The sequence below is a fragment of the Rhinopithecus bieti genome, unplaced genomic scaffold (genome assembly GCF_001698545.2).
Source record: "Rhinopithecus bieti isolate Rb0 unplaced genomic scaffold, ASM169854v2 scaffold_17861, whole genome shotgun sequence".
NCBI lineage: Eukaryota > Metazoa > Chordata > Mammalia > Primates > Cercopithecidae > Rhinopithecus > Rhinopithecus bieti.
The window spans coordinates 5,607,557-5,635,547 of NW_016809830.1; the positions used below are offsets into that span (position 1 = coordinate 5,607,557).

At 39.5% G+C, this 27,991-nt stretch overlaps 1 protein-coding gene across 1 annotated transcript in view; it reads left to right on the plus strand.

The window, feature by feature from the left end:
• Positions 1-8,415: 8,415 nt before the first annotated feature.
• Positions 8,416-27,991, plus strand: part of TXNL1 (thioredoxin like 1) — a 35,739-nt gene continuing 16,163 nt past the window's right edge. Inside the window, 4 exon segments of the mRNA XM_017890506.1 lie at positions 8,416-8,772; positions 20,441-20,537; positions 22,441-22,520; positions 22,522-22,612. Coding sequence (XP_017745995.1) covers positions 8,675-8,772; positions 20,441-20,537; positions 22,441-22,520; positions 22,522-22,612 — 366 coding nt within the window. The 5' untranslated portion in view covers positions 8,416-8,674.

The following is a 27,991-nucleotide window of genomic DNA, read 5'->3' on the forward strand; positions in this document are numbered from 1 at the left end:
AAAAAAAAAAAAAAAAAAAAAGGAAGAAAAGAAAGAAAGAATTTTATCATTTCCTTCCTTGTCTGTCTTTTCTAGCTAGACAATATCTACAATACCACAACCAAAAAGAGCTCTTTTACAGCTAGTGATTAAATGAAAACACAGATTGTTTTGTGTAGTTTTTCAGTTCCGAAGAGTTAATTCCAATAATGCCAGAGACTAATGTTCATTTCCCCCAATATTGATATATTGAAACCCCAATGTGATGGATTTGGAGATGGGGACCTTTGGGAGGTTACTAGGTCATGTGAGTAGAGCCCTTATGAAAGAAGAGACAAGAGAGAATACTTGTTCTCCTGCCTGCCCTCTTCCTCGCCACTCTTTCTCTCTCTCTCACCTGCTTCTTCCCCACCATATAAGGATACATAAAAAAGACTGCCCTCTTAAACCAGCAAGAGAGCCCTCACCAGACACTGGATTTGGGCCAGCACCTCGATCTTGGACTTCTCAGCCCCCAGAACTGTGAGAAATAAATGTTTATTTAAACCACCAACTCCATGGTACTCTATTAGAGTAGCCTGAACCAAGACAAAACCCTCAATGTACTCTTTAAAAAAATTAAAATAAAATTTAAAATGCAGTTTTTATTGCAGAGGCTGAGGTGTTAGAAATATTTTTCTAAATATCTGGGCTTCTTAATAGAAACTCTAAGCAGTTTAATGACTAGTTTAATGACATCAGATATAAATGTCAGAAGAAAAAACTATTGTACATATTTGGCAAACACCCGAACTGACTCTGAGAGTTGCCAGTGAGTTTCTTTAGTATGCTCCAGGAGATTTGTGACAGTGATAGAACACTCTACAGCTTCCTAGGAAACTCTCTCCCCCAAGGCACAGCCTAGTGTCCAAAACTAAAGAATATAATGTTAGCGGGATAAATGGTACATCTGGAGACTTGATGACATCTAAAGAGACATTTGCTACCAAAGGGAAATGACATCCTTTTGACTAAAAATATATTGCGCCACCTAGGGAAAACTGGGAAAATAATATATTCAATTTTCAAATTCAAAGCATACAACTAGAAAGGGTTTGGAAATTATGAAGCAGGATTTCCTTTTTATTTAATATTTATATTACATAAATATTGCACAAATTACACCAGGCTGGAGTGCAGTGGCTCAATCCTAGCTCACTGTGGCCTTAAACTCCTGAGTTAAGGCCACAGTGAGCTAGGATAAATCCTCCCACCTTAGCCCCTCCAAGTATGTGCAACTACATGTGTATGACATCATGCCTAGCTTGAATTCTTAGATATGACAGTAAAAGCACAGACAACAAAAGAATAGGTAAATTGGATTTCATTGAAATTTAAAACCTTTATGCATCAAATGACACCACAAAGAAAATGAAAAGACAACCCATAGAATGGAATATCTGAAAGAAATTTACTCTATAAGGGATTGATACCCAGAATATATAAAGAACTCCTACAACCCAGCCGGGCGCGGTGGCTCACGCCTGTAATCCCAGCACTTTGGGAGGCCGAGGCGGGCGGATCACGAGGTCAGGAGATCGAGACCATCCTGGCTAACACAGTGAAACCCCGTCTCTACTAAAGAATACAACAAAATTAGCTGGGCATAGTGGCCAGCGCCTATAGTCCCAGCTACTCGCGAGGCTGAGGCAGGAGAATGGCGTGAACCCAGGAGGTAGAGGTTGCAGTGAGCCGAGATTGTGCCACTGCACCCCAGCCTGGGCGACAGACCAAGACTCCGTCTCGAAAAAAAAAAAAAGAAAGAACTCCTACAACCCAACAGCAAAAACAAACAACCTGATTCAAAAATGGGCAAAGGACTTCAACAGACACTTCTCCAAAGAAAATAAAGAAATAAGCATTATGCACGTGAAAAGATGTTTAACATCTTAAGTCATTAGGGAAATGTGAGATATCACCTCACCCACAAAGATGACTATTATCAAAAAAATTAAAATTAGCAATTGTTGCTAGGATGTGGAGAAATTGGAACCCTCATACACTCCTAGTAAGAACGTAGAATGGTGCAGGCAGTGTGGAAAACAGTTTGGCAGTTTCTCAAATAGTTAAACAGAATCACCATATGATCCAGCAATTCCACTTCTAGGTATATACCAAAAAGAAATGAAAAGCAGGGACTTGAAGAAATCCTTGTACACCAATGTTCACAGCAGCATTGTTAACAATAGCTAAAAGGTAGCAACAATCTGAGCGTCCATCAACAAATGAATAAGTAAATAAAATGTGATATGCCCATATAATGGAATATTATTGAGCCTTAAAAAGGAATGAAATAAATTTTCATATATGCTATAATATGGAAGAAATTTGAAAACACAGTGCTAAGTGAAATAAGCCAGGCCAGGTGTGGTGCCTCACACTTGTAATCCCAGCACTTTGGGAGTCTGAGGTAGGCAGATCACTTGAGGTGAGGAGTTTGAGACCAGCCTGGTCAACATGGTGAAATCCTGTCTCTACTAAAATACAAAATTAGCTGGGCATGGTAATTTTGTACAAAATACAAAACTTAGTTACAGGCGCATGCCTGTAACTATCCCAGCTATTTGGGAGGCTGAGGCAGGAGAATCGCTTGAACCTGGGAGGCAGAGGTTGCAGCCTGGGTGACAGAGCAAGACTTTGTCTCAAAAAAAAAGGGAAAAAAGAAAAAGAAGCCAGTCACAAAAAATAACCGTATGATTCCACTTATATGAGGTGCCTAAAATAAGCAAATTCATACAGATAGAAAGTAGAATAGAGGCTAGCAGGGATGGGGAAATGGGAAAATGGGGAGTTATTTAGTGGGTACAGAGTTTCTGTTTGGGATGATGACAAGGTTCTGGAAATGGATAGCAGTGAGTGCACTTAATGCTACTGACCTGTGCACTTTAAAACTGGTTAAAATGGGCCAGGTGCGATGACTCATATCTGTAATCCCAGCACTTTGCAGGGCTGAGGCAGAAGAATTAGTTGAGCTCAAGACCAGCCTGGGCAACAAAGTGAGATCTCGTCTCCACAAAAAAATTAAAAAATTTGCTCAGCGTGGTGGGATGAACCTGTCAGGCCAACTACATGAGAGGCTGAGGCAAGTGGACCACTTGAGCTCAGGAGGTCGAAGCTGCAGTGAGCCATGAGCATGCCACTGCACTCCAGCCTGGATGATGAAGTGAAGCCCTGTCTCAAAAAAGAAACAGTTAAAATGCTAAATTTTATGTAAGTATACTTACTCAATATATATGTATACACATATATATGAGGAAAGCCAGCTTCATAATTCCCAAACTCTTGTCTAGTTGTATGCTTAGAATTTGAAAATTGAGCACACATCATTCAGTCATATATATACATGGTGAGTAAATATATATATATACATATATGTATATAACAACTATGGGTTGATCACATGTCTATGCCTTTCATTTTAGCCCATACCCCTGGACATGGAGCTATCACAAAAGTGTATACTCCGAAGGACAGGAACATGTAATAATCATCTTTAACTTCTGAGGCTATGGCACAGTGCCTGCCACACGGAGGTCCTGAAGAATTTGTTGTGGTTGTCAGTGAACTGATTCCAATCTTAATTCATTGAACTGTACTGGCTGTTCAGATAAAAATCAATTATTCCCTTGCTACATTCAAAGGCATGTCACAGCCTTCATCCTTCTGGTCTTTGACACTTTACTTTTGTGATAGTCCTCCTGATTCTCTGCTTCTCTGTTAACTTTTCTCATTTTACTCCCTATTTGCAGTTGTCTTTAAATTTCTGCTATAACTCTTTGCTTTTCTGTATACTTCCTTATGATCTACTTTAGTGGTATCATCTATGACTGCTATGCTGGAAACTCTCATATATTTATCTCTAGCCTGCTATGTTAATCCTCTAACCTTCAATTTCCCTGGTGTTAAACAATTCTTAAATTTTTATATCAGGCAGAGTCACAACAGGAAAAAGCATATTCAAAATGGGTAATTGAGGATAATTTGGTAAGTAGAGTATTACGAACATGTAGATAGGGTTTAGGAAAATCAAAAAAGCAATGGTGGGCTAGGCACAGTGGTTCATGCCTGTAATCCCAGCATTTTGGGAAGCCATGGAGGGCTCATCAGTTGAGGTCAGGAGTTGGAGACCAGCCTGGCCAACATGATAAAACCCCACCTCTACTAAAAATATAAAAATTAGCCGGGTGTGCTGGTGGGCGCCTGTAATCCCAGCTACTCACGAGGCTGAGGCAGAGGTTGCAGTGGGCCAATATCACACCACTGCACTTCAGCCGGGGTGACGAAAGGAGAGAGGCTCTGTCACAAAAAACAAACAAAAAAAGCAATGGTGTTGCTAAAGAGAAAATAAAGACAATGACATCAAGGATTGAGCAGTGATTAGAAAAGTTTAACTGTAAAGAAGGGGACTAGATTCATCACACAATTATGCTCTGGGTGGGAAGGGTGGTTCTTTTTAAACCAAAGGATCCTTATTGGTATTAGGAGAGTGAAGTTTCTGGATGTTGTCCATTAGCTGGTGGTATCTGGGCTTACCAATTAGGCTAGTGCTAGGTGGCCAGAGATAGTTCATGCTATAAGCCTGGGAATTCCATCTAGGAATTATGACTTTCAAGTACCTGTTTCCTATGGGTGCCTGCCTTGACATTACAGTGGCAAGTGTCTCTGCTCTTAATGTGAAGTATCCAATTCAGTACTATCTTGTCTAGTCAGGTCTAGGGAGCATCAACAGGCTGTCACACCCAGTGTCCGGTTCCAGCCCATGCTGAGGTCTGAAGGGAGTGGGTGGATGGGTGGCAAATAGCTGAAAGAACACTCGGGAGGCCGTACGTAGGCAGGTGAAAGATGGTTTTACTCAGCAGCTCTTTTAAACTGTGTGTCTCTGTCTCAGCTGCCTGCTCCAGCTCTGCCACTCCCACACCCGCAGCTGCATTTCCTGGTCTGCAAGGCCAGCTCTCCCTTATAGGGTCAGCAGCTTAATTCTCTCTGGGCATGAGCCAAGTCATGCCTTGCTGTATGTACAGTGTCAGCAGGGCAGTTATACCTTTTACAAACAACAGTGGCTCCAAACCAGGTGATGAGCCTTCCCATGTTATAGCTACATAGCTGTGATTACATAACAAGTAGAGTTATGCGCCTGTGCTCCAAACTCACTGAGTCACACAGTATGTTTACCTCGGCCTATTCTTGACCAAGTCACATCCATTTTCCTTACACTAGGTGACTGGCCCAGAGTTTCTCTGTTGGTATCTGGGTGCTACCAACAGCTAGGAGTGATTTCTACTTCCATGTCTAAAGAGACAATAGAAGACAGTGTTTGCAGGAACCCAAAGAGGGTAATGGTATGACAAGAGCTGTGGCATTTGGTGGAGACACAGACAACCTGTGGCAACACAGCAGGAAGGGAGCTAAGGGAATTACTAACTGGATCTCATTGTCTTCTACCCTCCAATCTCTTCAAGAAGCTCCAACAGAGGATCCTATTGATGCAGTCCATGTAGGCAGGTTCCTAGGGCTGAGAGCAGAATGAAGAAAGGTAGAGAGTAGATCTGGAGGGACACACGGTGTCCCTATCAGAGCTAACTTTTACAATGCCTCTTTTCATCTTGCTTCTCAAGAATCTATAATCTATCTTGCTTTCATAAGCCCTGTTCCTCCCTTCATATCTACTATAGCTGCTGTAGTGGAGACCACTTCTACTTGCTTCTTAGGCAAAGCTGGAAGGACAGTTGGAAATAATAATAATCCATCTGTTCTGGATAAACTGTGCTCCCTCACCCCAACCAAATTCATAAGTTGAAGCCCCAACCCCCAACATGACTCTATGTGGAGACAGGACCTTTAAGGAGGTAATTAAAGTTAAGTGGATCAGAGTGGATCCTTAATCTAATAGGACTGGTGTCCTTGTAAGGAAGAGAAACAGATTAGTACTGTATGTGCATGTGTGTGTGTGCACAGAGAAAAGGCCATGTGAAGACACAGTAAGAAGGCAGCCATTTAAAAGTGAAGGAGAGAGGCCTTAGAAGAAACCAATACCAGCAGCACTTGGATCTTAGATTCCCAGTCTCCAGAACTGTGAGAAATACATCTCTTCTGTTAAAGTCACTCAGTCTTTGGTATTGTTATAGCCAAAGACTGAGTTTTTACAGCAACTCTACCTGACGAGCTGAATATACACCATTGTTTATAAACATTTATCAAGTATCTTATGATTTGGTTCTTTATAAACATCATCCAATATAACCTTTTACCATCACAATCCTAGAAAGCAGGTGTTATTAATCCAAGGCTCACAAACAAGAAGCTGAGGTTCTGAGAGGTTAGTTTGTGCATGGCCATAAAATTTAAGTAGCAAGGCCAGTCATGGTGGCTCACGCCTGTAATCCAAGCACTTTGGGAGGCCGAGGCACGCGGATCACCTTAGGTCAGGAGTTTGAGACCACCCTGGCTAATATGGTGAAACCCCGTCTCCACTAAAAACACAGAAAACTAACTGGGCGTGGTGGTGTGTGCCTGTAATCCCAGCTACCCGGGGCAGGCTGAGATAGGAGAATCGCTTGAACCCGGGAGGCGGAGGTTGTGGTGGGCCGAGATCGTGCCACTGCACTCCAGTCTGAGTGACAGAGTGAGACTCCGTCTCAAAAACAAACAAACAAACAAAAAAAAACCGCAAATGTTTATTATGGGGACTTCTATCTATTAAAACCATTACAATGTGCTGATATCACATGAAAAAGAAATGTAATTTCTGTGCCTCTGGTGTGGCTGGGTTAAGAAATAATTATTTTAATATGTTTCTGCAACACTTTTAGCTTTCTCTTTTCGCATTTCCTGGGCTTCAACTATCACCCAATCTGATGACTCTCAAATCTGTAACGTCATCCTAGTTCTTTTTCTTTAGTTCCAGGCTCATCCTTCTCATGATCTACTGTATCTCTCACTTGGATGTCCTACAGGCATTTTAACTCATTTTTTAAAAGCTACACGATTGAATTGTTTGAGTTATCTTAAACTCCTCTGTCATCTCACTAAATTGGCCTCAAACATGTCCTTTCCTCTTCATTTCCACTGCAGATACTTTCATAATTTAGTTCCTGGATCACCACAGTATCCTCCTATAATGAATCTCACTGCCTTCCATCCTCCTTGCTGCTACCTGAGGGCTTTTCTAAAGACATATTTTTCTTCTTTTTTCTTTTCTTTTTTTGAGACAGGGTCTGGCTCTGTCACCCAGGCTGGAGTGCGGTGGCTCAATCATGATTCCCTGCAGCCTTGACCTCCCCAGCTCAAGGAATCCTCCTCCCTCAGCCTTCCGAGTAGCTGGGACCACAGGTGCGCGCCACAACGCCCGGCTAAGTTTTTGTATTTTTGGTAGAGACAGGAGTTTCACCACACTTGTAATGGCAAAATTGCCCTCAAATTTTTTTTCCATTCTCATCCCGACAAAATCCAAATTCCTTAGCTAGTCATTATCTGACCTCGGCCTTCCCTCCAATTTCATCTCCCCAGCTAAATCCAAAGACAAATAATTTGGACCTAGCCTAATATTTAAAAGAGTACGCTGGCGTTAGCCTGCCTTGACTTCAAATGAAATCACAGAACCTACTTCACAGGGATTAAATGAGCTAGTACACATATAAAGAGCTTATCTCTTGCCTGGTACATCATGTGCTAAATACTAGCTATTCTTCTTATCCACCTTCTCAACCCAAGAATTTGCACCTGGTGGTCCCCTTGCCTGGAATATTATCTCTCACCATCCATCTAACCCTTGCTTCTCTTTCAAGATTCAATCCAGGAGTCAGATTCCTAGTAAGTTTACGCTGCCCCACCCTTCCATCTCGTTAGTCTCCTCCGCTTCCTATTCAAATTATTGTTAGCGTCAGTCACTAGACCGTGAACTTCCTAAAGGAGGAGTAGTGTCTTCATCTTTTTGGTCAAAACCTAAAGACAGGTGCACGATACTTTCTGAATGATTGCACAGAAAGCGCCCCATATGTAATGAAGTCTGTTAATAAATATTCCTAAACCTTATTTTGTCTTCTGTGTAGACCTGCCCCGAATACAGTACAGGAGCATTTTCAAAGTACTTCCAATGGGTGCCTTGGACAGCAGCTAAGAACCCCGGAGTAAAACGAGTTTCCTCTTCACTGTTACAACTCACAACTCAGACACCTCCTGGATGAAAGTCTCAGATCTGGGACACGCGGAGGAATATGCGAAGTTTTTAAGTCTCAGTCTGCGCCTGCGCACGTGAGCTCTACACGTCTGCCTCTGCGCCTGCGCCGCTCAAGGTAGCGCAAGGCTACTCAGTCGAGGGTGGGACTACGCTTCGCGTTTTGGGATTGGGCGGTGAAGGCCAAAGCGGACGGCGCGGAAATGACGTCACGCCGGCGGCCCTGCCGCGCGGTGGCTGCTGGGTGCTGCAAGGCTTCCCTTCCTTCTCCTCTCCCCTCCCCCATCCCTCCCCGCCCCCTGGGCCGCTCCGCTCCCTGGCGTGACTCGGCACTGAGAGTCCCGGGAGAAGGCGTCGCGGTCGCCGCCTGTTCTGTCCAGGCCTCGGCCTTCCTGAGCGTCTCTGCTTCCTCTCCCAGATCGTCTTCTCCTTCAGTTTCGAAGCCAGTGGCGTCGCGGCCACCCTGCCGGGCTCTCTGTGAGGATGGTGGGGGTGAAGCCCGTCGGGAGCGACCCGGATTTCCAGCCAGAGCTGAGCGGCGCGGGCTCCCGACTCGCCGTGGTCAAGTTCACCATGAGAGGGTGAGGCCAGGCTCGAGCCCTGTGGGTTCCCGTCTGTCCTTTCTTGCTTTCCTTTCACTCATTGTTGGTCCTGGTTTCCTAGCCGTCTGCTGCCTCGGAATGTCCGGCAGTGGCCGCAGCCCCAGGAGCTGCCGGAATTAGGCCTCATTTCTCGAGTGTGAACCCCCATTTATCCACAGAGGGTCCTAGACAGGCTCGGAGGCCTGACTGCCTGGCTTCTCCAGCTCAGTAGATTCCTCACCTGCTCCTTTTCAATCCTCTTACAAACTCTGCACTTGGGGTGGCCCGCCCCTATTCCTTTCAGCCTGTGGGAGTCTCCGCAGCCACCCTTGCCTGAGCCTGACCCCTTCTTTCTGCGGAGCCAGCTGTCATTTGCATCTCCAGAGCTCCAAATCTTAATTTACCGAACACTTTGCTTCTCTTCACCACCTACATCTCTCAAGCCTTTGAAGATTCAGATGGGCGATCCAACTAATATGCGTAGCTCTTAGTCCTAAATTTCTGCTAATGCATTTTGAACTAAGTTAACGTTGGGTTAGGGTGCTTTTTAAATTAGTTAAAATTTTTTCTTCCTCGTTCGGCCACTAACTTGTAGCTTAGGCTCCCCTATGTATGCGATTGCAACTGGTCACACACGATAGTACATATGTATTACAGGTGGCCAGTTGGCCGGGTGTCTTAGTTTGACCAGGCTCTGTTTTTTCACTAAGAGGACAGGGATCTTGAAAAATGTTAACTGTCTTTGGTAAATATCGACAAAATTACAGGTCGCAGAACAGGTGGACCTTTTATAGTGGATGTGTGTGTGTAATAACATTCCTATGTAAGAATGACGTGTTGGAACTCGGCGTTGAGAACCAAGATTTCAGCGTGTGTGTGTGTTTCACAGATCTCTCCTAGTGTATGTTGATAGTATTTCGTTAGAAGTATTAGAGGTCTCCGCTTTATTTTCCTTGACCCCTTGGCGTTATTTATACATCTACCTTGGAGCAGTCTACTACTGTTATCACTGTTTATGTAACACCCTTTACTGTTCAAATAACTATATAAACACAAAATTCCATTTTGAATTTCAGAGCAAAAATACAAAAGTTTATAGTACATGGTTTACTAAATGTTGAGTATGTAAATGGTGACGTTAGGATTACATCGTTTTAGGGAATGGATGCAGATACATATGAAAACAAGACTTATTTTTGGACCAGTCTCTTACACTGAATTGATAAAGGATAGTACCTTGCATTTCATGTGGTGGACTAGGTACCCATATGATATACGGAATTTTGCTTTTACTAAATTTAAAAGGATAAGTGATGTCATATATATTAAAATACCTAAAAGGAATGTTAGAATTCTATAAATGTGTCTTCTCATTTTTAGCAATTTTGTAATGTCAGTATTCTTAATAATAGGGGAATACCTGTAGTACATTAAGTATCTAGGCCACAGTGGAAAAGGGAAGATATGATTTCAGTAAGGAACCTCACCTCACGTTTAGTTCACTTTTCTAATTCTGACCAGTCGAAGCTTTTATACTTTTGTTCCTCAGTGATACATTGTTTTTCCCACTTACTATAGCAGTGGGAGAGATAATAGAATAATAAAGATTGATTGAAGTGAGAAAAGTGGGGAAACATTGCTGCGAAGGAAGGTTTTTTCTATCAGTGTGGTGTCATTTAAGCATAAGCATAACTGCAGAAATTGGTAAAGATCTATTACTTTTGAAAAGGTATTTTAGTGGAATTAAAATTCTTTTTCTTTGTAAAAACGGAGGGAAAATTAGTGTTTGAATTTGGAGTAAGTTCAAAAGCGTATACGTTTACAAATCTGTTAAGAGTATTGTATTTACCTTTAATATTCCTCGAACTTATTGGCCATTAATACATCCTGTCTAAATTCATTGTCAATAGGACCCCAGATTTATGTATATGAGGGATCAGTATTAGACTCAGAAAGAACTGTGTTCAGTAAAATCTTGTAAGAAACCTCTTAGATCAAAGTTAATATGTCCCAGTTTAGACTGAGGGCATAGTTTCTCCAGCATCTATTTAATTTCCTTTCCAGCCCTCTTTTAAAACTTTTTTCTTTTTTTTTTTTTTTTAACTTCTATGCTTTATCCACTCTCAGTCTAAATTTTACTAAAATGATACATAGATTGTTTTCCTGTGTAAGAATCTTTAGTGCCTTATGGTAAAATATATCTAACATAAAATTGACCATTTAGCCATTTGTAAGAGTATAACTCATTGGCATTAAGGACAGTCAGCCCTCTGTCCATGGATTGAACCAAATAGGGATAGAAAATATTAGGGAAAAAAATTACATTTGTGCTGATCATGTACATACTTTTTTCTTGTCATTATTTTCTAAATACAGTATAAAAACTATTTACATAGCGTTTACATTAAGTATTATAAGTAACCTAGAGATGATTTAAAGTATATGGGAGAATGGAGGTAGGTTATGTGCAGATACTATGCCATTTTCTATCAGGCCCTTGAGCGTCTGTGATTTAGTGTCTCGCTGGAGGTCCTGAAACTAATCCCCTGCATACCCAGACTTGACTATACATTCACAATGTTGTGCCACCATCACCACTATTTCCTAGAACTTTAGACAGAAATTCCACATCCATTAAAGGGTAACTCCCCATCCTTACTTCTCCAAAGGGACAAAACTGTACCCATTAAGCAGTAATTTGCCTCTCCCTATCTACCTCCTTGGTAACTTCTATTCTGCTTTCTGTCTCTATGAATTTGTCAGTTTGGGGCACCTAATATAAATGAAATCATAACATTTGTCCTTTTGTTTTTTGACTTCACGTAGCATAGTGTTTTCAGGGTTCATCCATGTCTTAGTATGTCTCAGAATTTCATTCTTCTTTATAACTGCATAACATAATCCATTTATGTGTATGGCAAATTTTGTTTACCCATTCGTTTTTTGATGGACATTCCAGTTGTGTCTTCCTTTGGCTGTTGTGGATAATGCTGCTATGGGACACTACTATACGGGGATCTCTGCTTGCTTGCCTGCTTGCTTTTCTTTTTTCTCACTTGTTAGAGACAGGGTCTTGCTCTGTTGCCCAGACTGGAGTGCAGTTTTGAGATGATGGCTCACTGCAGCATTGAATTCCTGGCCTCGAGCAATCCTCCCGCATCAGCCTCTCAAGTAAATGGGACTACAGACACATGCCACCATGCCCGCTAGTTTATTTTTTGTTTTAGAGACTAGGTCTCACTTTGTTGCCCAGGCTGGTCTTAATCCTGGCTCCAAGCGACCCTCCCACTTCAGCGTCCCAAAGTGCTGGGGTTACAGGTGTGAGTCACTGCACCAGGCCTTCTGTGCCCATTTTTGAATTGAGTGGTTTGTTTCTGGGTTGAGTTGCAGGAGTTCTTTGTATATTCTAGATGTTAATATTTAATTTGCAAATACTGTGTCACATTCTGTGGGTTGTCTTTTTCTTGATGGTGCCCTTTGATGCATGAGTTTTAAATTTTGATGAAGTACAATTTATCTATACTTTTGTTGCCTGTGCTTTTGGTGTCATATTCAAGAAATCATTGCAAGATTCAAAGTCATGAAGCTATCTCCCTATCTTTTCATCTAAGAGTTTTATAGTTTCAGCTCTTAAGTTTAGGTCCTTGATCCATTTTGAGTTAATTTTGGTATATGTCATAAAGTTAGGGTCCAATTCATTTTATGGCATATGGATATCCAATTTTTCCAACACCGTTTATCAAAAACACTGTCTTTTCCTCATTGAATGGTTAGCACCCTTTTCCCAGAGTATTTTTTAAGGATTAAAACAGTCAATGCTTACATATTCCTTAGTCTGTGTAAGGAACTTGTTTAAGCTCTTATATTGACTCATTCATTCCTCAGAATAACCCTAACAACTGTCCCTGTTTTACAGTTGAGGACATTGAGTCACAGAGAGGTTAAATAACTTATTTAAGGTCCCATTAATAAATGCATTGTTTGAATTATAAAGTGCTGTTCTTGATCTTTGCAGCCTAAGGAGAAAAGAAATGCACGTTCATCTCTGTGTATCCGCACAGAGCCTGACAATTTTTGATATGCCTTTGCTTGAGTAATTTACACCTCTGCCTGCAATTCAGTTCACTCTCTGATACTCTTTTTGGTAACATTTTAAAGGGGTATCTCCAAATTGTTACTTATGCCCAGATACATTTTAGTGGTTATAAGCAGTACCAGTTTTGTTGTTACTAAGCGGTTGAAAGAACATACATTGTGTCATCCGTCATCCCAGTCTCCCCGCCCCTACCCCATTAAACAGTGTGAATGATTTTTTTTTGAGATGGAGTCTTGCTCTGTCGTCCAGGCTGGAGTGCAGTGGCATGATCTCAGCTCACTGCAACCTCCATCTCCCAGGTTAAAACAATTCTCCTGCCTCAGCCTCCTGAGGAGCTGGGATTACAGGTGCGCACCACCACACCCTGCTAATTTTTGTCTTTTTAGTAGAGATAGGGTTTCACCATGTTGGTCAGGCTGGTCTCAAACTCCTGACCTCGTGATCTGCTGGCCTCAGCCTCTCAAAGTGCTAGGATTACAGGCATGAGCCACCACGCCCAGCCAGTGATTTTTATCTTGAATTGATGAATATATCAGTTTTGTAGATAATGTTTACCATGCACTGCGTTTTTTTTGTTTTGTTTTTTGTTTTTTTTTTTCTTTTTTTGAGACGAGGTCTTGCTCTGTTGCTCAGGCTGCAGTGCAGTGATGTGATCATGGCTCACTTGCAGCCTTGACCTCCTGGGCTCAAGCAATCCTCCCAACTCAGCCCCAGCAGTAGCCGGAACTACAGACATGCACCACTATGCCTGGCTAATTTTTAAATTTTTTTGTAAAGATTGGGTTTTGTCATGTTGCGCAGGCTGGAGATACATTGAATTTTCTTAAAGCAGATCTGCCTTTGTAGTTTGTTAGGGTTTGTTACAATCTAAGAAGGATGTCAGTGTAAGGATGTTGAATTCTAGTAGTTACGATAGCTTGCCCAAATAACTAAATATATATTAAACATATGTTAATTACATACCACAGAATTACTGATGACCGAAGGTAGTTTATTGAAGTGCAGAGTTAGCAGGCCCAGTAGTCCGTAGGAACCAGGCAGAAAACGTTAGCAAGTGAAGTAAGTAGCTGTAAGACGAGGGCATATCGAAGCCTTGGAGAACAGAGTTGCTTTATTTGTTAACTTTTTATTGAAGTGCAAGTATACAAAAACATGCAAGAAATAGATCATTACCAGCACCCCAGATTCCCAGCACCGTCCCAGGCTTCTTTCCCACTATTCTTGAATTTTAACACTACAGATCACTTTTGCCTGTATTTGAACTTTATAGAAATAGAATCATACAGTTACGTGGTTTGTCTGGCTACCTTTCAAGAGTGTGTACACAGTTTAATCTTGGCAATTGATTTGGAAGTAACAATGAAAGGCACTGTTTAGTACACTGTTTTGGACTTTTTAGCATAGTAGTTAAGAGTTGGGTTCTGGGATCTAATTCTAGCTTCGTAATTTGTTCTTGGGAGTCATAAAGCTTAAATGAGGTGACATGAGTTTGTGAATGCATAGCATATAGTAACTGCCCAATGAATGCTAGCTGTTTTATGTAATTAATAAAACCAGTTGTGATTAAGCCTGCCCATTAGTAAATATAGCACATATATAAATTGCGTAAAGTTTTACCCTGCAGGAAAAAAGAAAAAGAAAAAAAAAAACCTTTAACCGTGGCTTTAGAAAGCATATTTTTATTATCCACTTACCAGTTGTGTGTGTTGACACAAGTTGTTGCTCAAGATAAGACACTGGCTACTGTAACAAATAGGGAAGGACAGCTGGTTCATGAAATGGAATTTATATTGTATTATGACTGTAGAAAAAAGTGTATTAAAAAGAAGCTAATGTTCTTTCAAAGAAAGCTGATCTTGGATTGTATTTAGGAATTGCCTGTTTTAGTGATGGCCCTGCCGCCAGCCAGGATGTTTGGTGTTGGGCAGGTCATCTTCTGATCTTCAGTTCTTACTTATTGGTTAATTTTATTAGGTTATGTCTGTTGTAAAGTTTTAGTTCTGTGGGTTTCTTTTTTCTTTCTTTTTTTTTTTTTTTTTTTTTTTGAGGCAGAGTTTCGCTCCTGTTGCCTAGGCTAGAGTTCAGTGGCTCAATCTCGTCTCACTGCGACCTCTGCCTCCCAGGTTCAAATGATTCTCCTGCCTCAGCCTCCCAAGTAGCTGAGATTACAGGCATGCGTTACTAGGCCCAGCTAATTTTGTATTTTTAGTAGAGATGGGGTTTCACCATGTTGGTCAGGGTGGTCTCGAACTCCTGACCTCAGGTGATCCACCAGCCTTGGCCTCCCCACAGTGCTGGGATTACAGGCGTGAGCCACTGCGCCTGGCTAGGTTTATTTCTTTATACATTGTAGAAAGCAGCTTACTGTAATCTTTTTCTCAGACAGCATAACTCAGAATCCTTCTAACATATACATTTTATATATTGTACTAAGCAGGTAAGTTTTCAAAGAGAAAGTTTAGAGTAGAAAAATAACTTTTTTTTTCTTCATTTTAAATGTCTGGACTAGGTGATCTCTTGAACCTTTTGCAACGAAATAAGAAATCCTAGATTGTGCAAAGGGCTGCTAATCAGATTAAGGTGTGTGCAAGAGAAAAAGGTGTAATTCTGAAATTCAGGCATACTGGGTGCATAATATTTTAGAGCTGGGAAAAGTTCTTGTAGAGTCCTTTTATCTTATACAGAGAAATCAGGGGACTTGTTCATGATCTCAGCTAATGGAAATTTGTTTACTCTCAACTGCTCATATTAAGGAGACAAACATCTTATGTAAAATGATCAGTTGGCTGGGCACGGTGGCTCACACTTGTAATCCCAGTACTTTGGGGTGCTGAGGTAGGAGAATCACTTGAGTCTAGGAGTTCGAGATCAGCCTGGGCAACATAGACAGACCTTGTGTCTACAAAACATCAAAGATTAGCAGGGTATGGTGGCACGTGCGTGTAGTCTCAGCTGCTTGGGAGGCTGAGGTGGAAGGATCACTTGAGCCTGAGGGATTGAGGCTGCAGTGAACCATGGTTATGCCACTGCACTCAACCTCGATGACAGAGTGAAACCCTTAAAACGAACAAAAAAAAGACAAAAAAAAAAGAAGATCGATTTATTTGAATGATTGTTTTGTGAAATTGCGCTGCTGTATATATTTGTGCCTTTGTATATATTTATGCTTTTCTGCTGATGTATTTTGATTTTTGACTAAAGTTCCAACCTATGATGGCTAACTAACATTAAAGAATCTAGATAAAGTCTTGAAACAGTTTTTTGCACAGTAACCGTAATTTTAATAGTCTGTTCAACTGCAAGATGTATGTCTGTAACACCAGTTAGCTCATCAATAATTGATGAATAGAGAGATGTCAGTGTGATATGGAAGTTGTATTGGTTCCTATGTGATTTATTCCTAGGTAGTGAAAAATAGACACAGAAATAAAACCTTCATCTGGAAGCAGAAAGCTCTCAGCCACACAGGCAAATTCCCTTTCTTGTTTATTTTAAGAAACGTAATGAAGTTAAATAAGAGTGCCTACACCTAGCGCTTGTTCCCCAGAAGGGTTTATTTTCAGTGTTGCATTTTCTCTTGTTCCTTCCTTAATGGCAGTCCCACTGATTCAGAGCTCCACTTCAGTCTGATTTGTCACAACACCTGTAAGCATCATTTCCAGTTGATTTTGTTCATTTCAAATATTCCCCAGGGTAGCTTTCAGCTCTGAGCCACATGCTGGGATGTCCATCTTTTTCCTGAATCCTAGTTACTGTCTTTTTTTTTTTTCTCCCGAGATGGAGTCTCGCTCTGTTGCCCAGGCTGGCGTGCACGATCTTGGTGACCTTGGCTCAACTACAACCTTCCGGGTTCAAGTGATTCTCCTGCCTCAGCCTCCCGAATAGCTGGGACTACAGGTGCCCGCTACCACACCCGGCTAATTTTTGTATTTTTAGTCAAGACGGTGTTTCACCATGTTGGCCAGGCTGGTCTTGAACTCCCAATCTAAAGTGATCTGCCTGCCTTGGCCTCCCAAAGTGCTGAGATTACAGGCATGAGCCATCATCGTGCCCAGTCTAGTTACTGTCTTTCTTAATGATCTTGTTACAAAATTGCATGGGTTTCAAGTAGTTTGCCACAAACTTATTTTCCCATAAATTCTCTTTTGGTGTGTGTTTTGCAGGAGGGTGGTTTTCATGAATGGATATATTGTACTATAGCATGGATACCTCTGTAATTTGTGATGCCTGTGTAAATGCAGTTAACACTAAATTCTTTATTCTCAACTCATTTAATATTTTAAAATGAAAATGGCTGTTCATCACAAAAAAGCAAAGAATACAGAATTATGGACACTAACTGTTCATTGTGCCTGTCTCTGTCTTTTTAATATGCATTTACGTATATACATAGGTTTGAAATGTGATCCTAGAGAATGTTTTATAATGAAAATTTCTTGCCTCCCAAACACTACAAAGTATCAGGCTGGGGTGCAGTGGTGTGATCTTGGCTCACCGCAACCTCCGCTTCCCCAGGTGCAAGTGATTATCCTGCCTCAGCCTTCTGAGTAGCTGGGATTACAGGCATGCACCACCATGCCTGGCTAGTTTTTGTATTTTTAGTAGAGATGGGGTTGCACCATGTTGGCCAGGCTGATCTCTAACTCCTGGACTCAAGTGATCCGCCCATCTTGGCTTCCCGAAGTGCTGGGATTATAGTTGTGAGCTGGCCCCTGTCATAACTTTTTAAACTAGTTTTCCATTGATTGCCGTTTAAATTGTTTTCTAAGTTTTCACTATTACAAGCATGTTACATTGAACTTCCTTATACTACATGTTATTGTGAAATAGAGTAAGTGTTGTTAAAATGGAATAGACTTTCAGAATGGAGATTATTGGATCTTGGCTTGTGTTCATTTAAAATAGATGTGACCCAATCAATGGCCTTTGAAAAATGGTGTAGTGATTTATATTCCCATCTATAAAGTTTTAAGACTAATTTTAGTTGACTGTAAATATTATTTTCTTAGATTTTTGGGGTATGGCTTCAGGATAACACAAGGTGAAATGCTGATTGAAATGTTAAGAATGTGGAATTGATCACAACTTGAGTTTTAACATTTGTTTTATTTTGTGCTTTGGAATTTGCTTTTCTTATATTTCTGTATGAAAATCCAACATTTTCTTATTTCTACAAACTTTTATTGAGACATACATGGCACACAATTAAAAATGTATAGTTCAATTAATTTTCACAAACTGAACACACCTATTTAATCAGCTTCCAGACAAACAAAACATTGCTAGCCTCCGGAAGTCTTATTCTATCAGTAACTCACTAAGGTAACCATTGTCCTGATTTCTGATACGATTGATTGGTTTTGCATGTATTTGAACTATATATAAATAGTCATGTAGTATACGCTAGTAGTTGCTTTCTTTCCTCAACGTTATTTGTGAGGTTCATCCATGTTTTTGCAAGAGGTTTCACACCAGTTATTTTCATTATTGTGTAGTATTTCATTGTATAACTATAATTAGCTTACCCATTCTTTTGTTGACAAGAATTTCATTGTTTCTAATTTTTGACTCTTACAACTGTTACTAATAATACTTTTTCAAATGCTCTAAGGTAAACATGTCTCTTAGATGCATCCCCCAGGAATGTTGATGTGTTAGTGTATTTCTAACAGTTTGTTTTTTTCCCTCCAAAATGGTGAATACCACCTTGCACTGTCACAGTATATGAAAGTTTAGTTGCTCTGCATTCTTGACAATACTTCATTCTTGTTGTAGCTATTTTTGTGGAGTTGGTTTTAATCTGCATTTCCTGGGTATCCCTGGTGACTAATGAAGTGGAACATCTTTCCTGATGTATAGAGAGTTTTTGACTTTATTTATTGACTGTTGGGATAATCTCATTTGTCAAGTACCTATTCAAGAGTTCATTCTTTTTCTTTTGGGGTTCGGTCTTGTCCTTGTTTTGTAGGAGTTCTTTACATATTAGAAGTGTAAGTCCTTTGATTGATATGTTTTGCAAATACTTTTTCCTAGTCTCTTAAAGGCATTTTTTGATGAATAAAAGGTTTTAATCTTCCAGTTTATCAAATATAGTCCAGTCTGTCAATCCTTTTTTTTTTTTTAAGTACTTCTGTATAAGAAATCATTGCTTAGTTTGAGGTTTTGAAAGTATCTTCCTGTATTTTTTCCTAAAACCCTCATTGTTTCACCTTTTACATTTAGATCTACAACCCATCTGGAATTCGTTTTTGTGTATGGAATGTTGAAATTCATTGCTTTTCCTGTATGAGTATACAGTTGATCTAGCAGTATTTATTGAAAAAACCATCCTTTTCCCACTGCAATGCTGCATGAAGTTTTTCAGACATCAGAGTACTGTATGTGAGATGGGTCTGTTTCTAGACTCTTCTTTAAAAAGAAAACTGATTTGATCAGTTTGCTTATTCTTGTACAAGTACTGTATTCTCTTAATAAAGGTTTATGATAGTTCTTAAGATAATTTTTTTTTCAGATTAGAATCTCAAAACAACTTGGGCTGTCCTTGGTGTTTCTCTATAATTTTTAGAATTGAAATTTGTTAATTTCTACAAGAAAACCTGCCGAGATCTTACATCAGTTGTAAAGATCAAATTGAGGAAAATTGGTATCTTGGCAATATTGAGTTTGCAAATTCATAAGCAGAGTAAATTCCTCCATTTATTTAGGTTTTCTTTAATTTCTCTCAGTGAGAACAAAGCTGGAAGACTTAACACTATTAGATATGAAGACTAAATATAACATCTAGGCTCATTAAGACAGTATAGTATTGATACAAGTATATATAAATAACTTATTCAAATAGACCAGAGAATCAGGTCTAGGGTTGTGGTTTGTACCTGTAATGTCTGCACTTTGGGAGGCCCAAGGCAGGAGGATCACTTGAACCCAGGAGTTTGAGACCAGCCTGGGTAATATAATGAGACCCTACTTCTCAAAAAAAAAAAAAAAAAAAAAAAATTTAGCTTGGTAGCTGTGTGTGGTTGCAACTACCTGGAAGACTGAGGTGGGAGGATTACTTGAGCTTGGAAGATTGAGACAGACTGCACTGAGCCATGATCATGCCACTGTACTCTGGCCTGGGTTACAGAATGAGACCCTGTGTCCAAAAAAAAAAAAAAAAACGGGTGCGGTGGCTCATGCCTGTAATTCTCCCATCACTTTGGGAGGCCGAGGCAGGTGGATCACCTGAGGTCAGGAGTTTGAGATCAGCCTGGCCAACCTGGTGAAACCCTGTCTGTATTAAAAATACAAAAATTAGCTGGGCGTGGTGGTGGGCACCTGTAATCCCAGCTACTGGTGAGGTTGAGGCAGGAGAATCAACCTGGGAGGAGGAGGTTGCAGTGAGCGGAGATCACCCTATTCTACTCCAGGCTGGGCGACAGAGTGAGACTCCGTCTAAAAACAAACAAAAAACCAGATAGTCAAAAGCCAGCAATATCAGTGTTTGTTCTATTTTATGTTTAATTAACAAGTGATTTAGAATTACAATCTTTAGTGTTATTTTACTTAGTATTCCTTTTCCTTTTCTAACAGGTGTGGGCCATGTTTGAGGATTGCCCCAGCATTCAGTTCTATGAGTAATAAATATCCACAGGCTGTTTTCTTGGAAGTCGATGTACATCAATGTCAGGTAAGGGAAAGGAATCTTTTTTTTCTTTTTAATTTACTTTTGAATACATTTGAAATCCAACATTAATATTCTTCATTTATCTCTTGATGCACATAGTACTTATTCCTTTGAAGATAGGAAGATGTTATGTTGATGTCAGTATTACAGATGTCATTAGGCTGCATTAGTTAAGAAGAGTAGCACATTATTAATTGCTTCAGGTTTGTATTAATCACCTTCTGATATAAAATTAATTCGATGTTGTTAATAGGTCACCCAGCAGTTCTGTGTAGTACATTTCCTTATGTTTTGCAAACCTAGAATTGTATCTTCTACCCCCAAGGCATTGGCATTATATAGCAGTGGCAAGAAGTTCTTAGATGTAGTTTGAATTGATCAGTTTGTAATCTTATCTCCAAATCGACACACTGAGCAGAAACTTTAAAATGGATGATTACTGTTGATTGAGCCACAGTGTTGTAGGTGAATTGCCCTGATTACTTAGTTGGGATGGTATGTGACAGTTCTGTATTTGTATATGCAGAAATGTGGGGAATTGTTAAGGGAAAAAAAAATGGAAGGCTCCTTCCAACACTAAAAAATAGAGTCTTTAGTTCTAAGAAACAACTCTATAGCTCTGCAGCTTTATCTTTGTTAAATTTCTGAATGTGGAAAAAATTTTAGAATATTACATAGTGTGTAGTTAACTTTGGAGATTTGTTGAAAACCCTGCATTATACTCATTTATGTTTCAGCACTTAGTTGCGTATTATTGCACTGTATCTTTGGCCCCTGTTTTAATCACTATTTCTGAAATGAAAGTGCTTTCTCCTGGAGCTGTTCTGTCAGGTATTGTAACCACTGGCTATATGTGGTTACTGAGCACTTTAACTGTGGCAAATTCATGTTGAGATGTACTGAATGTATAAAATACAGATCAGATTTTAAAGACTTAGTATTTAAAAAATGTAAAATATTGCATTGTCTTTTATGTTGATTAGATTGAAAATGCATGTATTAGGTTTGCTGTAATATTAAACTTGATTTTACTTATTTTACTTTTTTATTATAGTTAATAGAAAATTTAAAATTGCATGTGTAGCTCACATGCACTACATGTCCATTGTTTTGGGCAGCACTTTCCTGAAAGGTCATAGTTTTTTCACCTAGAGGCTTTGAGAAGACATTCCTATGTTATCTTTATGTTCTTTTTCTTTAAAAAGTATAGTAATGATTTTCATAATATTGGAATATGTAAGGTGCTGTATTTGCTTTACTGTTTCTTTTATATTTGTAATGAAAAGTTTAAACTGGGATACTCAGTGGGTATTAGGTAATTTCCATTCAGTAGTTATAGTCTTATACGATTGTGAAGCTAGCACAGAATTTAAAAAGATAGCTGTTAGAATGTGTTTGATGGGTGACCGAAAGTCATTTCTGTAAGAGTGACAATTGGGTGACGGTGGCAGTGCAAAATACATTACCTCTTTTTCATAGGCAGATTGGCTACCGGTTTTCAGACATGCACTTTTTTCTAGTGGCAGTGGTTTGTGTTGACTTTATCAGTACCCTTCTTGGTTATTCTTTTTGAGAAATAATGTAATTATGAAAGACCTGTCTGGTGTAAAGCAGAATTTCTGCATTGGAAGCTAATTTTTCTACTAGATGATGTATTTAACAGTAAAAATGATAAAAGTGTAGGGAATGTTCTTTATTGTGTGTGTAAAGGTAATATAGCTATGCCCAAAGGGGAACTCTCTTAGGAACAGGTCTGTTTTGTCCTTAAATAACAAAATTGCAGTATTTTACATGTTTTTAGTTTATGCTTATGATATTTAACTTCCATAAAGGTGTAGAATGAATATTCAAAGTGGTTTAAGATTTAATTCATAACACTGTCCAACTTGCCAATTCTAGGGAACAGCAACAGCGCCACCCAACGAATATATCTAGCAACAACTACATTTTTGTTTTTCGAAACAAAGTGAGAATTGATCAATATCAGGAGCATATGCTTGGAATTAGAAGAAAAAATCAAGCAGCACTTAGAAAATGACCCTGGAAGCGGTGAAGACACAGATATTCCAAAAGGCTATGTATGTAGACTGAAAAGTGAAATCATAATATATAATATCTTGTACATGTCATTATTTGGTTAAAATGAAATATAACTATGTTTTCATGTTCTATCTCTTATTGGTTTAGAATGCTTTTAAATAAGAGCTTTCAAATTAAATTTATTAGCTGACTATTGAGTTTTGTCTGTATGTACATCTGTGTGTTAAGCCTGTATCATAAACCGCTTTTCCTAAATTCCTCCTAATTTTCTTTGCCACGTTTTCTTAATCTGCTTTCTGAACTATTTTAATAGCCATTTAAAAATACTAGCTTTATACTCTTTTTTCTCCAAAAATGAAGTATGCATTGGAAATTTTTTTTTCACTTTTTGACAGTTATGTAAAATGACTTACAAGTTTTAATTATGGCCATTATATATTGAACTCCTTTTGCTGCCACTCACTTCCTGTGGTTTTACATTTTAAATGTATGCCCTCTTTTCTGGCACTCTTTTTTTAAAAAAAGTCTAGTTACTGATTTCGTTTTAGAATCAAATTTGACTTTAGTATCACATGTATTATTCTAGGTTTTAAGAGTAACTTATTCCAAATAGCAACATAAAGACTAAGAATCTAAAGGATAGTGTGTGGAAACTACAGGGTGTGAATAGTTAGAATTCAGCATTTTTAATTTAAGAGCTATTCAAGAAGGAAGCAAACTTTGGAAACAGCATTTCGTGGTATTAGATTTTTTTTATACAAATAGGTAAATCCTACATACTAAGAGATATATATAGTTTTTAATTTCTCTGTTTATAAAGTTACTGCACTGGCATATCAAGGAATGAATTTTTTAAAAAGTTACCTCAGTTAAAGCTATTTTTTTTTTATTTTGTTTTGGGGCAGAGTCACTCAGGCTGGAGTGCAGTGGCACGATCTCAGCTTACTGCAACCTCCGCCTCCAGGGTTCAAGCCGTTCTCCGGCCTCAGCCTCCCCAGTAGCTGAGATTACAGGCATCCGCTACCATGCCTGGCTAATTTTTGTATTTTTAGTAGAGACAAGGTTTCACCATGTTGGCCAGGCTGGTCTCGAACTCTTGACCTGAGGTGACCCATCCGCCTTGGCCTCCCAAAGTGTTGGGATTACAGGCATGAGCCACTGCGCCCAGCCAAAGCTAATATCTTAAACAAGGTATAACAGGCATATTAAAACAGATCTGTGTCATGGAGCTACAAGTCCTCTCTATATCATGCCAAATGAAGAGATGCTATAGTCCAATAAAAATGAGAGATTCTTTGTGTATGTGTGTGTAGTGGGAGATTGGAAGGGTGTCAGAAAGCATCAGTAATGTGATACCAGCATTGATTTAGGCAGGTACAATTACTGTTTATTTAAAATACACCTGTAATTTGAAATTGTAATGTCCTATTAGGAAGTATGAACATATCGTTTATGTCAGGGTTGTTACATCTTTTGGACAGTTTTGGAAATCATTTAACTTGTAAACCATTGTGTTTATGTCTTTGTATTTTTTCCCTTTATTACTAAGGGTGTTTGCATTAAAAAGTCTTAGGGGCACAACAGTCTTGTTGCCTAGCTGCAGGCTTACTCCTTTACACATCAGCTGTGGTATGAGTGTTTTGGCCTCAGATAGGAAATAGACAGGAAAAAATGAAGTTTTAAGAAATAAAACTCAGTTTTGTGCAAATGTTATGGATGAAATATGAAAAGCTGTTTTTTTAAATGTCCCTTTTTTTCTGTCAGGTGTCAATCAAGACATTAAAGTTTTGAACTATTTATTTAGGTCTTACAGGGTTATTCAGTATTTAAAATTGGTAATCGTATATAACCGTGATACCATTATAACTCCAAGAAATTTAATATTGATACAGTATTTCTAATTATTCTACATTCAAATTTTCTTAGTTATCCCCAAAATATTCTTTATGGCTGTTTTCTACCATTTAGGGTCAAATCAAGGATGATGCATTGCATTTAAGTTGTCCTAATTAATATTCTTTGGTCTAGAAACTTTTCTCTGCGTTTTTTTGTCATGGTTTCCCGTTTTGGAAGTCTAAACCAGCGCCAGTCTAGTCATATGGTGGCCAGTAGGCGCACTTTTCTATTGAACATTTTCTTATATGACTAGTGCAACTGAGGGACTGAATATTTAATTTTATCTAATTTTAATTAATTTAATTTTAAATTGCCTCTTGTGGCTAATGAGTATCATATTGAATAGCATGGGTCTAGGCTATCTGTTTTATTTAAATTTTTTTTTTTTTTTTTTGAGATGGAGTTTCACACTTTTGCCCAGGCTGGAGTGAAGTGGCTCTATCTACAACCTCTGCCGCCCCTTTGGCCCCGGCTCCGCCATCCAGTTGAAGCAGTTCTCCTGCCTCAGGCTCCCAAGTAGCTGGGATTACAGGCATGCGCCACCACAGCTGGCTAATTTTTGTATTTTTAGTAGAGGGGGGTTTCACCGTGTTGGCCGGGCTGATCTCAAACTCCTGACCTCAGGTGATCCACCTGCCTCAGCCTCCCAAAGTGCTAGGATTACATGTGTGAGCCACCGTGCCCAGCTAGGATATCTGTTTTAGAGACAGTTGCATATTCTGGATTTACCTGATGTTTTTCCCATGATTGGCATGTTGATTATAAAGGTAACGACATTTATTTCTCATTGCAGGTTTTCAGAATGTGTCAGTTTCCAGTTATGTCAAATATGCAGTGTAATAATGCCAGTTTGTCCCAGACAGTGTTGTATATTGTATAACAAAATACTTTAATGCAGCCCTTTAAATATGTTTTGTGAGCTGGGCACGCAGTGGCTCACACCTGTAATCCCAGCACTTTGGGAGGCCAAGGTGGGCGGATAACCTGAGGTCAGGAGTTCAAGACCAGCCTGGCCAACATCAGAAACCCTGTCTCTACCAAAAACACAAAAATTAGCCAGGTGTGGTGGCACACTGCTGTAGTCCCAGCAACTCAGAGGCTGAAGCAGGAGAATCGCAGGAGGCGGAGGTTGCATTGAGCCGAGATTGCACCACTGCAACTCCAGCCTGGGCAGCAAAGGGAGACTTTGTTGCAAAACACACACACACACACACACACACACACATATATATGTTTTGTGTGCCCCACAATAAATAAAAATAAAAACTATTGAGAAGAATTTACCCACCTAGTATTTTTATCATTTCGGTATTGCAAGTCTGACTGTAATGTTGTCTTAATCCTAGATATCATATTGAAGTGACATATAGATAGGACGGAAGACAAAAACATTTAAAAGATTTTGTCAAAACTGCCCTTTTAAGGCAAATGTTCATAATGCTCCGAATAATTCTGCTATAGTAAAACTGTGCTCTGTGGCCCTTCTTTCTTCCCTCCCCATCTTTTAAATTGGCTATACGTTACTCTGAGTAATACATTTACTATAACATTTTAGCTTTGAAAGCATTTAGGCTGTTTTATATATAACTAGAGGTCTATACTAATGATTATTACCATTTTCATATTTACTTGACATAGAAAGTTTTCTCAGTCTTTCAGAATTACGTATGTATGTATTAGTATCTTCTCTTTAAAAAACGTAATGAAAGCCCTTTGCGATAGAGAGGTGAACATGTGACTCATCTATAATACTTGATAGACTTGAAAAGTAATCCTTGTTTAGATGAAATGGATACTTTTCTAGAAAAATACACTTTTACCAAAATCAACTCTACTAGAAGCAGAACACCTGAATAGACCAGCACCATAGAGAAATAGAAGAAATAGTCGTAAAGATTTCTTCCGTAAAGACTTCTATGACTTTACAGGTAAATGTTGCCAAATCCTTATAAAGATCAGGTAATCTGGTGTTACTGGAACTACTTCAGATCTTAAGTAAAAAGAAAACTTCTAAATCTATTTTTGAACTATGACATTGATCTGATAATTTGACAAAGTGTGCACCAAAAAAGAAGGCCACAGACCAGTTTCAATTATGAATATTGGTGTAAAACTTTTAAATAAAGTGTTAGTAAACAAAATTCAATAATATCATCATGGGCTGGGTGTGGTGGCTCACACCTGTAATCCCAGCGCTTTGGGAGGCTGAGGTGGGCAGATCACTTGAGGCCAGGAGTTGGAGACCAACCTGGCCAACGTGAAACCCCAACTCTACTAAAAATACAGAGATTAGCCAGACGTGGTGGCACATGCCTGTAATCCCAGCTACTCAGGAGACTGAAGCAGGAGAATCACTTGAACCCAGGAGGTGGAGGTTTCAGTGAGCCAAGATTGCACCACTGTACTCCAGCCTGGGCGACAGAGTGAGACTGTCTCAAAAAAAAAAAAAAGAAAAAAAAACAAAATTGAGTTTTTTTAAAGCATGTAAGAGATGTTTATGTTAGGAAGTTTACTTAATCTGTGACGTTAGTAGACCTATGGAAAAAAATCATGATCTCCAAATATGCAGAAAAGGCATTTGACAAATTTAAATACCCCTTTATTCCTAAAGCATTCAGTAAAATCTTAATAAGGGAACACTGGAAGCATTCCTACTAAGGTCAGAAACAGGACAAGCATGACCAACTGCTGTTAACACAACTCAGACGTTGTGTGGGAGGTATGGAAGTGTTAGTTTACAGTATACAGAGATGGACATGTGCTGACTGACATCACAGGGAAGCAAACAGTAAAATCCAAAGTATTGAGAAATCTATAAGCTAAATGACTAGATTAAAAGAGGTTTCAGAGACATATGAACCAAATATAATTTATTTTATATATATATCTTATTATATATATTAATTTTTTTTTTTGGGATGGATCTTGCTCTGTTGCGGGGCTGGAGTGCAGTGGTGCGATCCTTTGGCTCACTGCAGCCCCTCACCTCCCAGGTTGAAGAGTTCTCTGCCTCGCTTCCCAAGTGCTGAGTACAGGGTGCTGCCCCATGCCTGGCTAATTTTTGTCTTTTTAGTAGGACAGAGTTTCACCATGTTGGCCAAGCTGGTCTCAAACTCTGACCCTCAGGCGATTTGCCCGCCTCGACTCCTAAATGCTGGGATTACAGGGGTGAGCCACCCCCACCGGCCTCCAATATAATGTTTATCTTTTGTTTGTTTGATTTTTGGCAGGGTCTCGCTCTGCCGCCTGGCTGGAGTACGTGGGCTCAATTCTCAGTTCACTGCAGCCTTTGTTTCCTGATCTCGCATCCTCCCAGTTCGCCTCCTATTAGCTGGACTAAAGGCACATGCCAATGCACCCAGCTATTTTTTAAAGGACAAGGTCTCACTGTGTTGCCCGGGCTGGTCTTGACTCCTAAGCTCAAGGTTGTCACCCACCTCAGCCTCCCAAAAAGTGCGGATTGAGGCATGGAGCCATCAGTACCAGGCCTTTTTCTTTGGCATATGCTTTTTTTTTTATCT